Source organism: Lactuca sativa, chromosome 5, assembly GCF_002870075.4.
Source record: "Lactuca sativa cultivar Salinas chromosome 5, Lsat_Salinas_v11, whole genome shotgun sequence".
NCBI classification, from domain to species: Eukaryota; Viridiplantae; Streptophyta; class Magnoliopsida; order Asterales; family Asteraceae; genus Lactuca; species Lactuca sativa.
Window position 1 is genome coordinate 43493645 of NC_056627.2, and position 15150 is coordinate 43508794.

At 36.9% G+C, this 15150-nt stretch overlaps 2 protein-coding genes across 3 annotated transcripts; one reads left to right on the forward strand and one right to left on the reverse strand.

Moving 5' to 3' along the window:
- The first annotated feature begins 3024 nt into the window (after positions 1-3024).
- LOC111897417 (RINT1-like protein MAG2) lies at positions 3025-6394 on the forward strand. 2 transcript variants are annotated; one of them, XM_023893383.3, is made up of 6 exons: positions 3025-3355; positions 3461-3502; positions 3668-4012; positions 4123-4230; positions 4336-4439; positions 4518-6394. In XM_023893383.3, the coding sequence occupies exons 3-6, from the start codon at positions 3742-3744 to the stop codon at positions 6324-6326; spliced, it is 2292 nt and encodes a 763-aa protein (XP_023749151.1). In that variant the 5' UTR covers positions 3025-3355; positions 3461-3502; positions 3668-3741; the 3' UTR covers positions 6327-6394. The 2 variants fall into 2 exon arrangements, with proteins under 2 accessions (XP_023749151.1, XP_023749150.1); XM_023893382.3 differs by lacking the exon at positions 3461-3502 and having other exon boundaries at positions 3027-3355.
- A 240-nt stretch (positions 6395-6634) lies between these two features.
- Positions 6635-9180, reverse strand: LOC111897418 (transcription factor ILI3). The gene is made up of 3 exons (XM_023893384.3): positions 8885-9180; positions 7211-7336; positions 6635-6983 (listed from the first exon to the last, which is right to left on the reverse strand). Exons 1-3 carry the CDS (start codon positions 8903-8905, stop codon positions 6828-6830), a joined length of 303 nt encoding a protein of 100 aa, XP_023749152.2. The 5' UTR covers positions 8906-9180; the 3' UTR covers positions 6635-6827.
- Between the last annotated feature and the right edge of the window lie 5970 nt (positions 9181-15150).

Consider the following 15150-nt stretch of genomic DNA (forward strand, 5'->3'; position numbering starts at 1 on the left):
TTAGAAAATTCATAACTTCCTCATACGAAGTCAGATTTGGGCGTTCTTTTTTTGTATGTTCTCGGTTTACCGTATACTACAACTTTTGTTTAGATCACTAAGGCTAAAAAGTCCTCTATCGTAAATTCACTATTTACGTCTCCCGGTGCAGGTTTTGCCGTAAAACTTCGATGGACCATAACTTTTTCGTTATAACTCGGATTCTGACGTTCTTTATATGTACGGAACCCTTGAGACATATTCTACAACTTGGTTAAGATTATTTATTTTAAATAATCTTTTGTCGAAAAGTCGTTTCCGACCCCTATTATCTCTAAATTGACTAGCCCAGATCCGCGGGCGTTACAAAAAATCCCTAGAAGTTCAACTATCTAGGTCTTCCGTAACCGTCACCCATGCCAATGCTAACTTCTCTTCTTCCTCTTCTGACCAGTTATACATTTTGGGAGCCATGGTTTTTGAATCAAACAATACAAATGTGTGAAAGTGAATAAAAGTAGAGAGGAATTGGGTGAAATATAGAATGTGTGAGGTGGTATTTATATAGGTAAAATTAGATGAATTAAAAAAAATGAAAGTAGCCATTACATGGTAGTCAAAGAGGTCAAAGGGAGTAAAACAATTTCATTAAGGGTGTTCGTTTAGATGGATCAGTTTGATCCGGTCCAATCAAGTGAATCCAAATTAATTTCAGTTTTCAAAACATGGATCCAAATAGTCCAATCTAAATTCAAATCCGATCCGATCCGATCCAATTACAATTCGGTTGGATTGGTTTTTTATAATTTGGTTTTCAAAAAACAAAACATTTTAATAATTACCTAACTTTACACAAAAACCAAAAGTAAATTATTTAGTTGTGTTTTGAAATTTATAAACAACTACTAAGAAGATATATTATAGTTGACAAAACTGCAAATTTAGTCCTTGTGGTTTGCAAAAAACTTTGGATAGGGTCCAAAAAGTTTTTGACTTGCATTGAAGGTCCAAAATCAAAGTTTTTATGTGTTTTTAGTCCAAAAAAAACTTGAAATGACGATTATACCCTTTTACTTTCTTTTTTATTTATTTTTTTAATTTTTTAAATACTATTTTAAGTTAAAAAAATAACTCTCTCTCTCTCACCACACACACACAGAAACACAAAGTGAAAGGGGACATGCTTCTTAGTTCTTCATTCATCCTCCATCTTCTTCTTCAACGAATTCACACATGTATCTTCATATTTTCTTCTTAACAAACATCTTTTGAATCGATTAATATGAATCGATTTCTGATGCGAACCCTAAACCTAAAATCGATATATGTATATATACGACTAACTAGATGAAATGCTTTTCATATCTTCATCTCAAACCAAAATTATACATATAGATATAGCGATGATGTATTTAAATCGAATTTCTTTTGATCCGGAAAAAGAAAAGGATGATCAATATGTATGAACAACAACAAGAATGAAGACAAAAAAATACATTAAATCCAGAAATCGACATCAATCCACATTCAACGAATTCACACATATATAGGTTGCTCTGATGAATGCTTTGAGGATAGTTTGATGGGCGGTTGATGCTCCTCCACCACCAAGATCACCGAAGCTTGGATCTGAAGTTGTTGATGTGTCGTTGGTGGTGCTCGTCGATTCTCTGGAGGTTGGAGATCCATAGTGTATGTTCACTAGTAAGGACAACGTGTTTAGGTGCCTTAAATCGCTTGATGGACAAATCTAAACCAGAAAGCCCTAAAGGAAGAACGATGAAGAAGACCCGATTCATTACAGATCAAGGGTTGGTGGCGTCGGATGCTAGGGTTTTTCCAACAAACATAACAGATCTTCACCCACCTTCACCATGAACACAAATTGCAGGTGGAGAAGACCCAATTCATTGGTTCTTCACTTTTCTTGGAGAACAAGCATTGTTATTGGATCTGCGTGGAGGGGAAAGAAAGGGGGCACATCTTGTTTCTTAAAAACTTCAAATCAATATCAATTCTCAGATTGAAAAACAATCACATTCATGTTTCCCCTTTTTCTTTTCCTGATTGTCAAGTTGAATACAGAAGGGGAAAAAGATGTTGAAGAAGGGAAACAAAGAACGACAAAACCTTGGTGCAGAGAGAGAGAGAGAGAGAGAGAGAGAGAGAGAGAGAGAGAGAGTTGGGGATAATTATTTTCTTTTCTTTTTATTTGTAAATTAAAATAGTATTTGAAAATTTTTTTAAAAATATATAAAAAAGACATTAAAAGGGTATAACCGTCATTTTCAAGTTTCAAACTCAGAAAAACCTTGATTTTAGACCTTCCATGCAAGTCGAAAACTTTTTGGACCCTATCCAAAGTTTTTTGCAAACCACAAGGACTAAAATTGCAGTTTTGTCATTATAGTTAGATATTTTATAGACAGAAAACTTTTGATAGAAAATACATATTAATGTTTTTTTATCGGGTGAAACGTTTTGAACATATTTGAAAAAATAAATTACCAAATGAATAAATAACTATGGATATATATTAAAACTATATAAATAATAAATGTTTATTCGGTTTTTTTGGACTATTCGGTTCTTATTTTATAAACCAAAACCAATCCGAAATCCAAAATAATAATTCGGTTTTGTTAAAAACCAATCCAAAAATCTGAATATCCGAACCAAATAGTTCAATCCAAATTGTCCAATTGGATAATTCGGTTTTATCCGAACATCATCCTCAGCACAAGGAATTAGCACGACAACGACGAACAACGACCGGCCGGGGTGGTGTGCACGGCCGTTGCCACATAGACCACGACCGATCCCGTCGACAGAACACCGTTTTACCTAATATATCTTAGTTATCATCGTACAACGAGTGAGATGACAAATAAGAAATACAATCGAAATAAGTCTATTGCGACCTTGCTACAATACATTTGGGATTTCAAGGCTTTAAGAGCCTACTCCTCGTTTTCTGAAATATCATGAAGGCGTGTCATCTCCTGTCTCTTCTACACCGGAGGTGTAATGATTTTCTTTTGCCGCCTTCCTTCAAGCCAATGCGGCCATGCCCTGTGTTGAACTTCGACCAAAGGTATACGTATACGGTATATCTAATAAAAAAGAATTGGGCCCAAATTCATACTATCACAAAACAAAACAAGTAGCTCGCCCTCTAACATCTAACTTTGAGAGCCGATTAATTAACATTAGAAATGGGCTGTGATTAACAAACAAACGTGGGCTCAACAATCCATTAACACGCTCGAACCAAGTCGAAGGCGGCAGAACTTCACCGGCTCACCGGACACCGGAGAGAGAGAGAGAGAGATCAGGAGCGAACAAAGCCACCGAAGCTGCTTCCCTCAACTAACAAGTAAGTCCCAATTCCCTTACTTTTAGTCAATTAAGCCCTAATTTCTTGTTATTTTTTGTTTTTCTTTTTTTTGTCGTCGATTTACAATCTCAATCTGCATCATAGATCCAAATCCAATGTAACAAGAAACCTAGATATGAGACTCAGGTATGAAAAATATCATATATGAGTGCTTTATGTGCCTGAATTCTCGATTGTTACCAATTGTCAATAGATTGAAGCTCTCACAATTGGGTCTTTTGTTTTACCATAGACTTTACTTTCTAAACATCAACATAGCAAGATCACCTTTTCACAATTTTGTTGTTCCAGTCTTGTAGCAGGTTATACTGTAATGAAATCCAGCTTTTGACGTCCGATAGTCATCAACCCTAACAGAGGGCACCATGATCGAACCTCTCCCTTTAGTCTCCTCTCTTTCTCCTGCGGTTCTCTCTTTCCTTGACACCCAACTACACACTACTGTTGATCTTCAAGAAGCTTCTAGACTAGTTTCTGAGTTGCAGAATGATTGTCATGTCTTGGATCAGAGCCTCACAGATTTGAACCAAAACCTCGGTACCTATTTGCTTGCTTACTCTACACACTCAGATCAAGTGGGTCTCCTCTTTAAAGACATAAACATCAAATTAACCAGTTTCCAACCTTCTATCTCAGGTCAGTTTTCCATGTATATACATATTCAATGTTCTATTAACAAGATAAACATCTTTTTTTTTTTTTTTAATAATTATTTTGTTGTTTACTTACCTGGAATGTGTGTTCAGATGGAGAGAAAGGGGAGAAAAGGGAAAAGTCAGAAACTTTTTTGGGGAAAGAGTTGCCAGCTCTTGCTCGTGAAGTGGCTAGGGTTGAAGCAGTTCGAGTCTATGCTGGTGAGTTATAGTAATGCACTTTACTCTCTTTATCAATATAGAAATCACAATAGAAAAAAATCTTATACCACTTCCATTTTCTTTTTCGATCATTATGTATTTCAGAAACAGCATTAAAACTTGATACATTAGTTGGGGACATTGAAGATGCTGTCTCTTCCAGTGTAAACAAAAATTTAAGAAAGCAAACATCTCCCCACAATTCGGAGGTAATAAAATAAAATAAAAAAATGGTTAAAATGCTGCTTCTTTATTATGAAGTAATGTTTTATAAAACTTGTTTACAGGAAGCGCGATTTATTGCCATTAATGCCCTCAAACTAGCAGAAGATGTTCTAACAAAAGTATCAAGAACACGCCCTCAATGGTCACGCCTTGTTTCAGCTGTTGACCACAGAGTTGACCGAGCATTAGCCATTTTAAGACCTCAAGCAATTGCAGACTATCGTTCCCTTCTCACCTCTCTTCATTGGCCACCACCTCTCTCCACTTTAAATCCTTCCAATTTAGAACCAAAAAAATCACCCGAATCCACAAATCCCCTTTTCACAATGAAAGGCGACCTCAAAACCCAATATTGTGACAGTTTTCTTGCACTATGTAAACTACAAGAGCTACAAACACAAAGAAAAATTCGACAACTTCAAGGGCATAATGGTAATCTTGAAATCACTCATCAGCCACTTTGGGCCATTGAAGAGCTTGTGAACCCTATTTCAATCGCATCACAACGCCATTTTTCAAAATGGGGTGACAAACCCGAGCTTATTTTTGCTTTAGTTCATAAAATAACTCGGGATTATGTCGATTCAATGGATGAATTATTGCAGCCTTTAGTTGATAAAGCGAATCTTTCAGGTTATTCTTGTAGGGAAGAGTGGATTTCAGCCATGGTGACATCATTATCAACCTACATGGCAAAGGAGATTTTCCCAATATATATGGAAAACATCACTGAAAACCGAATATCTTGGCTTCATTTTATCGATTTAATGATTTCTTTTGATAAAAAAATCAAAGCTCTTGTAGCACAATCAGGAATCATGTTGGAGGAAGATGTGAACATGCAAAACATTTCTTCTTTATCTGTGTTTTGTGATCGACCTGATTGGCTTGATTTATGGGCTGAAATCGAGTTCAGTGATGCCATTGAGAAACTGACACCTGTACTTGAAGACGAGAAAAAATGGTCAACAGAAGTTGAAGAATCAGTCAACATTTTAGGTTCAGAAGGTTACAAATCACCCGCAATTTCAAGTGCCTTTTTAACACGGTTATCGTCTATAATCGAACGGTGTAGATCACTGCCAGCTGTCACAATGAGAGCAAGGTTTATTAGGTTAGCAGGTGCGCCAATTGTACACAGGTTATTGGAGTTTTTATTTCTCAAATGTCAAGAAGCAGAAGGGTTGACCGCTTTGACCGATGATGATGCTCTGATTAAAGTGACAAAATGTATAAACGGGTCCCGTTATTTTGAATCTGTTTTAAAAGAGTGGTGTGAAGAAGTTTTTTTCCTTGAAATGGGATCAGATGGTGGTGTATTTGATGATGAAATATGTAAATTAGAGGAATTTAGAATCGAATGGGTTGAGAAGTTATCAAAGGTTGTTTTTCGGGGTTTTGATGCGTGTTCACGTGAATATATAAAAAACAAAAAACAATGGATGGAAAAAAGTGAAGAAGGTTGGGGGGTTTCGAAATCTTTTATTGTTGCACTTGATTATCTTCAGGGTAAAATGTCGATATTGGAAATGAATTTAAATAAGATGGATTTTGTTGGAGTGTGGAGACAGGTTGCAAGTGCGATAGATTTGTTTGTTTTTAATGGTGTTTTTATGGGTTATGTGAAGTTTTCTGATGGTGGTGTGGAGAGACTTGGGAATGATTTGATGGTTTTGTATGGGGTTTTTAAAAATTGGTGTTTGAGGCCTGAAGGGTTTTTTGGGAAATTGAGTGAGGGGTTGAAGTTGTTGAAAATGGAGGATAGATTGCTTCATGGGAGTTTTGAAGGAGGAGAAAGATGGCTGAAGCTGAATGGGATAAGACATTTGACTTTGACTGAGGTCGAAAGAGTCGTGAAGAGTAGAATATAAGATATCAAAAAAAAAAAAAAAAAAAGGAATCGTAACAAGGGCAACACCAAGTTTTTTTTTTTTTTTTTTTTTTTTTTTTTTTTTTGGTATGAATATGATTATATGTTTCCCAAATCAATCTACGTTATTTAACTATCCTTTCAATCATTAAAATGAAAAGTTCAATTCAATGATACTATGTTGATTTTTTGGTCATCAAAACGAGATAATTAATTTGTGCAAGTCATTTATAGCCATATATTTGACTTCCTTCCAATACTCAATTTCAATATAGTTTACTCATGTTGATGCGCTTTTTCCCATTGAGAAACACCAAAATAGACACTATTAGATTAATACATGTATTATTTAAATAGCTATTATCTGTCTGATTGAGTCCAACAACCTACACAGAAAGTGTACATACATGGGACAATCAGATAATAAGACAAATAACATATGCATCTGCTTGCCTTTGTGAACACCCTCACACTTTCACACACACACACACACACACACACACTATTGTTGCAGAAATTCTCTGAGAATATCAACATCGACACCATTGTTTTCCATAGAATCCAGTAGTTCAGATAGCCTTTCCCCTAGCTTATCCCCCTTTCTTCTCAGGCTCTTTATGTAATTGCATGTCTCTTCAAGAACCTTTGATGCTGATACCTATTTCATTATAAATATATATACCCATAAAATAAAAAACGGTGAATACTTGTCAATTATATAGATTAACAAAATAAAGGAATCATAACAAGTGCAAATAGTAATTGTAACTCCCAAGTGTATCATAGTTTCCTAGTAATATATCACATATGCTTATGCCTTTTTTCTTGTGTTCCTAATGTAATGATTAATTTTCTGGTAAGTAAATTACTAAATTACAAACATACCCTTGTGTTATTGCAACTAGAACTGGAAGATGGTAGCAATGCTTGTAATTTTGACACAAGGTCATGGAGCTCATCGTCTTTTTTGTTCCTAGTAGCTCTTGTTCTTCGGGTAGACATTATGGCTCTCTTGGAATCGATTAGGGAATTTGTTGAAGTTGCAAAAGTGAGTTGCTTAAAAAGGCAATGAATTTCGTAGGTAAAAGACAAATTTAGTTAGAAAAATACCAGCAGTCTTGTCTGCTGCTGATTATATAATCTTGTCATGGGTCCGAATGTTTCATTCTACTGCCTTTTATGGGCCCACAACATTTATGGGTCTTTCCAATTAAGGTCTATAGGACCCTCTTTGGTTCAGTCAATCCTGATATGTTTAACCTTGTTTTTGACACGTGTCAATTGTTAGATTGAGGGTCCATCGTGGGTAACTGAGATGTTTGAGTACTACCTAGAAGATACTTGGCTTCATTACTCATTAGCCCACTTCTTGTCTACTCATGTCTTGTAAGAAGGTGGGCTTTAGGTATATTCCAATTTACCATTAAACAACGAAATTGATGTTCATACGAGAGCAATTTTCATATAATAATCTATTCCTCTTTACATGATTTTCGGCATCACACATGCTTTGAATTTGTTGTGATTACCCATTCCACATTGGTTATTGAGTTTGGTAGTGTCTCATGTACGTTAATTAATTAAAATGTTTGTTTGCCATGTAGAAATGGTATAGAAATATTTTTTTATAGCCTGATTTTCGTTTTCTACGAGGTTCTTTTCGTTACTTGATGGGATTGAATAATGTATTATAATAGTAAGTTACTTTTATTTATAAATTTTTTATTAACAATAAAGATTCTACTACTTAAATTTAACTATTTTCTTCTTTTCTAAAATAACTAAAAATATTCTTTATTATAAATCTATTTTAAGATTTAAAGGTATTTAGTTTTTCTTTAGCAATTTCTTTTTAAGGGATAAGGAAACTTTTTTGGGTTACTGAAATACATGTTATTATATTTTTTTCAAACGTAAATAAGATATGTTTTGTATGCAATTTAGTGAAACATATAGTAAATGCATGTGAGGGAGGAATCTGCGATTCAGATTTGTAACTTATCGTCTGCTTGAAGGAAATGTTTGGGACGCATTCTTTGAGATTGATGAACATAATCAATTAGGAGACTGATTTATATAGCTCAAATAATTTTGCTTTTATAAAGGATTTACATTTATTTATTAATCTGATTAACTTACTTTTCGAATTTCATATAACAAATTTGTTTGAATGAGTCATTTCAATTTCATTATTTTAAAACCCAATTAAGATTCTATTTTTTGAACGGCGGGATCATGGTTGAAAATTAACGAAACGAAAAAGCACACCTTATGAAAATTAAGGAAACGAAAGAAATAAGATTATCTATTGATCATTTTATTCTATCATATAAGCATAGCACGAACCATTCTATTTCTAATGACTTCTTATAATGGTTTTCAATATATTTATAGATTATCGGGCCAACATATATACCAATAACAGTCCAAAATAGTTTTGACCCATAAAGAAAACCCGAAACAATAAACGGTTTGATGATTTGATGATTTCGTCGGTTTACAACTTTAATAATCTGAACACACTCTCATTCTAAAAAATGAAGAAAAAAAAAAACGTACCTGAAATAGAATTGTGTTCATCTCAACGTCTGCCTCCGCTCGCTTAAAGTCTGTTATCCACCATCTGCCGTTGTTCCACTTCCACCCACCTACAACAACCACCTCCACTCAGGCCTCAGCCAACCAACCTCCACCATTTCTGCTCCTCCACCCACCACTGCACCCTGTCATCTCCTTTTTCTTTAGCAAATACCACTGGCACAGTGTTACTCCACTAGTTATCTCAAGTCAACTTGGTTCTAAGTAGATTTTGGAATTTTGATAGTCGAATACCATGTAGTAAATGAAGCAAGAAAGTGGAAAAGGAAAAGGTTAACCGTGAAAATTATGCAAAATATCTAAGATCTTCCACATGTGTGTCATTTTATGCAACTTTACACAAAAGGTATAACATTTTATGTATCGATATATAATAGATTGGTTTGATTACTCAAAAGATAATTACATAGTAATATATAGAGATAATACATAAACGTTAACGACTAAATTCTAAGGGGTTTGTGCCTAAACCCTAATCACTACCCCCACCCCCACCCCGAGCGCCAGTTTGATAAGGAGGAGACGATTAAACTAGAAAAAAAAACATAGATGTAGATAGCGGAAAAGCTCTGACGATGACGACTAGTAGTGACTATTTGTCGGAGAAGAAGAGAGAAAAAGCGGTGGCGCAGGTTCCATTATAGAAGAAGAAAAGAGCCGACGGCGACAAAAGTAATCATGGAGTCGGCGGCACAGAAGTTTGTAGAAAGGTTGAGATATATATATATCCGATGAGGAGGTAGAAGCGTACGAGACAGTAGAAAAAGCCAATGAATGAACTCTTATTTGGTTTCGGCGGCTGTATTACTATTTAGGGGGAGGAAGAATAAAAGGAAAAAACATTAAGCATAATGAAGGCACCTCCGAGGCTCCGACAACTACTAGAAGATCGTTGGAGGCGGAAGGCGGTGGTTGCAGGTTGTTGTCAATAGTAGAGTTTTAACCTATAACTTTGATACCATAATAGATAATAGATTATTTTAATTACTCAAACGATAATTATATAGAAATATATAAATGCAAACCCTAATGCCTAAATCCTAATGGGCTTTGGCCTAAATCATATTCACTAACAGTCATTTTATAAAAATTTCACGAAAATTATAAATTTGCTATATTAAATAGTTAATATACTTATAAATTGATGAATATATTTGCATACTAAAAACGTACATAGAGGTGGCAATCGACAATCGGTTGATCTGATTTGACATGGGTTCGGATTCAAATCTTTAACCCGTCTACTAAATCGGTTGAAAATCTCGACCAAATCCAATATTTTTAACTAAATAGTTTAATATTTCTAACTCAAACTTGACTTGTTATATAAATGGGTTAACATCGGGTTAAAATGTGCTTTTAAACCTACCTAGTTAAACAAATGAGTTGAATCCGTATAGACAAATTTAAAATTTGAAATGTAAATAAAATAAAATAAGATTACACATACCCTTTAGATGTGGCACGCATATGCATTTTTGGCCCTATAAATAGCCAACAGTCTCTCATTCATTCCACACACTCTTACAGCCACTCTCTCTTGATTATCCCTCCTGTAAACCCATTTTTCTTCATTCTAGCATGTGGTGAAGCCCTGCGACACTCTTGTGTGCTCAGATTGCCATAATCTTCGTGTAAGAAGGACCTAAGTCAGTATTCTACCCGTTTAGATCCCGATTCTCGTCTATTGTACTCTGTAAGTGAGCTACACTTACTCGACCCTTGTATAATTTATAATTATAGTTGTAGGTCGTTACTAGGATCTTATAATTAAGATTTATCAATGATTCCAAGTTGTTATGTTGATTGATCTACTATAGGAGATGTGTCTAGAATGGTCACGTCGACGTAGTTGATAGATTTCAGAAATACTATATGTCGAAGTGATCCTGCCTCCCGACTGTCCTACCTAGCCGATCCTTACTTGTTTGATCTTGAAATAGACTTTGGAATTGTTGAGGAATCTAAACTCTTAAGATAATAATTCCACTTAGTATGAAACTAGACTAAGACGTAGCGTTATATACATCTAGGTCTTTCGAGAAAGGTGTAAGACAAAGCTTGCCCAATTCACCAATCACTAGACACTTTGTCAAGTGAGTGCGTAGTTATTATCAGGAACATAATCTTAACTTAAAAATATCCATATAATAAATGTTGCTCACATTATCTTTGTTACGTGTTATTTGTAAAGATAAGATAATAACATTTGGATTAGGAATTATTGTAGAAATCAATTGCCTTCAGATATAGGTCCATGTGTTAGGTCGTGGTTTAAGTTGTCTAAAATATCTCCAACTCCAGCTCAAATTATGCTATTTAGAAATTCATGCTTTGAGTTTGTGGTTGGAGTTATGTAGCATGAATGAAGACCCTTTGCTCATTTGTACATTGTTGATTTTAATGATACATTATGAACATGACGATGGTGTGTTGCGGTTTCAAGCTGGAAGATACACGTTGCAATTTGGACATGCGGTGAGGAGTTTTGACTTTTAACGTGTTTATGACTTTTTAGTGTTATAAGGGTAGATGTGTAACACTCGTGTTTCTAGGCTAAATATTAGTATGATAATATAATAGTTAGGGTCAACAGTTGTAACCTACTTTGAAGTAATAAAGAGGAATTACTTGAATATTATGTGATTTTATGTGCATTATACTTATTTATAAAATATAATAAGTTAAGAATAAAAAATAAGCGTCAAAAATAAAATAATAGGTAGACCCAATATCTATGAAGAAAGTTATAGTGGTCATGACAAGGATTCCAGAGATATAAAGAACGCCGAAATCCAAGTTATAACGAAGAAATTATGACATGTCGAAGTTTCGCGACAAAACCGGCACAACGTTATGTGACGTAAAAAGTGAGTTTACGATAAAGTACTTTTTAGCCTTAGCGATCTAAACGAAAGTCGTAGTATACGTTAAACTGAGAGTGTGCATAAAAAGAACGCTCAATCTGACTTTGTATGAGGAAGTTATGAATTTTCTAAGATTTGGCATAGTAATATGTAACTCAGATGTAACGCCCCGTTTATTTAAATAAATTAATAAATGTAAGTCCTGGGATGATTTGTGAAGAATATTAGAAGTCGAGGGTTAAAAGTGTATGTTCGAGACTTATATTGAAAAGATTGAAGGCTTAAGGGCTTATTAGTACTTTAAGGATCTATTATGAAAGAGATTTTTGTAGAGTAGGGGTTGATTGGTAAATTTCAGACTTTAATTGTAAACAATTTCAGAAGATAGGGTTAAAAAGGTAAGTATGTGTTTTATTTTGAAAAAGATATCATGGGGAGGGACTAGAATGGTTAAATGGGCAAAGTTGGAGCATGGACACGGGACAACTCCCGTCACCCTCCCTTGATCCATGTATATATGCATCTTAAATCACTCAAAACCCTAACCCTAAGGGATATGCCTCCAGCCGCCACCCCTCCTACTCTCTCATCTCCGGTCATAAGAGGTCGCCGCCGTGAGCCGCCATCGACCACCACTACCCGAGGTGGTAGTGGGTGGTGCCCCACTAGCAAACCCTAATGGGCTTAGATATTGATTTTGGGCCTATTGGGCCATGTTTGAATGGAAACCCTAATTAGGGTTTAGAAAACCCTAATTGTGAGTAATTGGGCCTTAGACTTATTGGACCCATCTTTGGGCCATTGGGATCGAAGCAAAGAGGAGCATGGCCAACATCTCCGACAAGTCCTAGAAACTCTGCGAACGGAAAAGCTTTACGCCAAACTCTCTAAGTGTGAGTTCTGGCTCCGGAGTGTGAATTTCCTAGGCCACGTAGTTAGCCAAGACGGAATTCATGTGGATCCTTCTAAGGTCAAAATTGTGGAAGGATGGGCAACTCCGACCACGCCCACAGAAATTCGTCAGTTCTTAGGCCTAGCAGGCTACTATAGGAGATTCATCCAAAACTTCTCTAAGATCGCCAAGCCGCTTACCTTGCTTACGCAAAAGGGCGTGTCATTCAAGTGGACAGACCGACAAGAGATTGCGTTTCGAACTTTGAAGCAAGCCCTCTGTAGCGCTCCTGTACTATCTCTACCTGAAGGAACGGAAGATTTTGTGGTCTACTGTGACGCGTCGAATCAGGGCTTAGGTTGCGTTCTCATGCAACGTGGAAGAGTGATAGCATATGCGTCCCGCCAACTAAAGACGCACGAAGTAAATTACACGACCCATGACCTAGAACTGGGAGCCGTGGTCTTCGCTCTGAAAATTTGGAGGCACTACCTGTACGGTACAAAGTGCACCATCTTCACGGACCACAAGAGCCTCCAGCACATCTTGAATCAGAAGGAGCTAAACATGAGACAACGAAGATGGGTGGAATTGCTAAACGACTACGAATGCGAGATCAAGTACCACCTAGGCAAGGCCAATGTGGTAGCTGATGCATTAAGTCGGAAGGAGTACTCAAATTGCCGTACGAAAACACACTCGATAACCATTCAATCTCAGCTGGCCACTCAAATTGCATCAGTCCAGTCAGAGGCTATGAAAGCGGAAAATAGAACTAGAGAGGCATTGCGCGGGATGGAAAAGAACCTAGAAGCAAGAGAGAATGGGGTATACTACTTCATGAACCGTATTTGGGTCCCAAAAATCGGAGGATTTAGGGAGGCCGTTATGAAGGAAGCCCACAAGACACGATACTCCATTCATCCCGGTTCGGACAAGATGTATTTGGACATTAAACAACACTATTGGTGGCCTAACATGAAGGCGGAAATCGCGACCTATGTTAGTAAGCGCCTTACGTGCGCCAAAGTAAAGGTGGAATACCAGAAACCTTCAGGATTGTTACAGCAACCGGCAATCCCTGAGTGGAAATGGGAGGGGATTTCTATGGATTTCGTGACCAAGCTGCCCAAGACGTCGGACGGACTGGACACCATATGGGTAATAATCGACCGACTGACGAAATCTGCCCATTTTCTGCCAATCAAAGAATCCTACAAGATGGAGAGATTAACGCGTTTGTACCTACGAGAAATTGTGAGACTCCATGGAGTGCCAAAATCTATCATCTCGGATAGGGACAGTAGGTTCACATCGCGCTTTTGGCAATCACTCCACAAGGCAATGGGAACTCATCTCGATATGAGCACCGCATATCACCCACAAACGGACGGTCAAAGTGAACGAACCATTCAAACGCTTGAAGACATGCTTCGTGCATGTGTGATAGACTTTGGAAAGTCTTGGGATACCCACCTACCGTTGATCGAGTTCTCATATAACAATAGTTACCATTCGCGAAACCACAGAAAAGATCGTCCGTTATGTTGGGCTGAAGTAGGCGACACCCAGCTAGCAAGAACGCATACGTCGGACAGGGCACTAACGGGACCGGAAATCATTCGCGAAACCACAGAAAAGATCGTCCAGATCAGAGCTCGATTACAAGCATCGCGTGACCGACAAAAGAGCTACGCCGATAAACGGCGAAAGTCCTTAGAATTCCAGGTCGGTGATCGAGTACTGTTGAAAGTCTCACCTTGGAAAGGGGTTATACGTTTCGGAAAACGGGGAAAGCTGAACCCAAGATACATTGGACCTTTCGAAATCGTCGCCCGAATAGGTCCGGTAGCATACAGACTACAACTACCCACGGAGCTAAACGGTGTACACCCCGTGTTTCATTTCTCTAATCTGAAGAAGTGCCTATCAGATGAAACCCTTGTCATTCCTCTTGACGAAATCGAAATCAATGAGAATCTCCTGTTCGTCGAAGAACCAATCGAAATCATGGACAGGGAGGTGAAACGTACTAAGCAGAGTCGCATCCCGATCGTGAAGGTACGGTGGAACGCAAAGCGTGGGCCAGAATTCACGTGGGAACGCGAAGATCAAATGAAGCAAAAGTACCCTCACCTATTCTAGCATTCTCAAATCTAGCTTTCAAACAGAATTTCAGGACGAAATTCCCTCTAACGGGGGGATGATGTCACAACTGGAAATTTTGTGTCCTGTAATCTATACACTCAAGTTAATGTGAATCAAAAACTTAAGAACCTGATTGACACCTACTATTATGACATCAAAAAAAAAAAAAAAAAAAAAACTTCAATCAAATACATCATACAAGTACTACAAATAGTCATCAAACAATTGGAGACCCTAGAAGTCCTTGTTTAAGTCCACTTTGGACTAGGACTTCCTTATTGGATCCAAATGGACCAATAAGCTTCCAGTTAGACTATCAT

What these genes read in the sequence shown, in the direction of transcription:
- LOC111897418 (XM_023893384.3), bottom strand. Translation starts at nt 8,905, where the DNA reads ATGAACACAATTCTATTTCAG. An exon ending in TGAACACAATTCTATTTCAG is followed by an intron (nt 7,337 to 8,884) that starts GTACGTTTTTTT and finishes ATCGATTCCAAG; the next exon opens with AGAGCCATAATGTCTACCCG. An exon ending in CTAGTTGCAATAACACAAGG is followed by an intron (nt 6,984 to 7,210) that starts GTATGTTTGTAA and finishes ATAATGAAATAG; the next exon opens with GTATCAGCATCAAAGGTTCT.
- LOC111897417 (XM_023893383.3), top strand. Translation starts at nt 3,742, where the DNA reads ATGATCGAACCTCTCCCTTTAGTCTCCTCTCTTTCTCCTGCGGTTCTC. An exon ending in AGCAGTTCGAGTCTATGCTG is followed by an intron (nt 4,231 to 4,335) that starts GTGAGTTATAGT and finishes TATGTATTTCAG; the next exon opens with AAACAGCATTAAAACTTGAT. An exon ending in CATCTCCCCACAATTCGGAG is followed by an intron (nt 4,440 to 4,517) that starts GTAATAAAATAA and finishes ACTTGTTTACAG; the next exon opens with GAAGCGCGATTTATTGCCAT.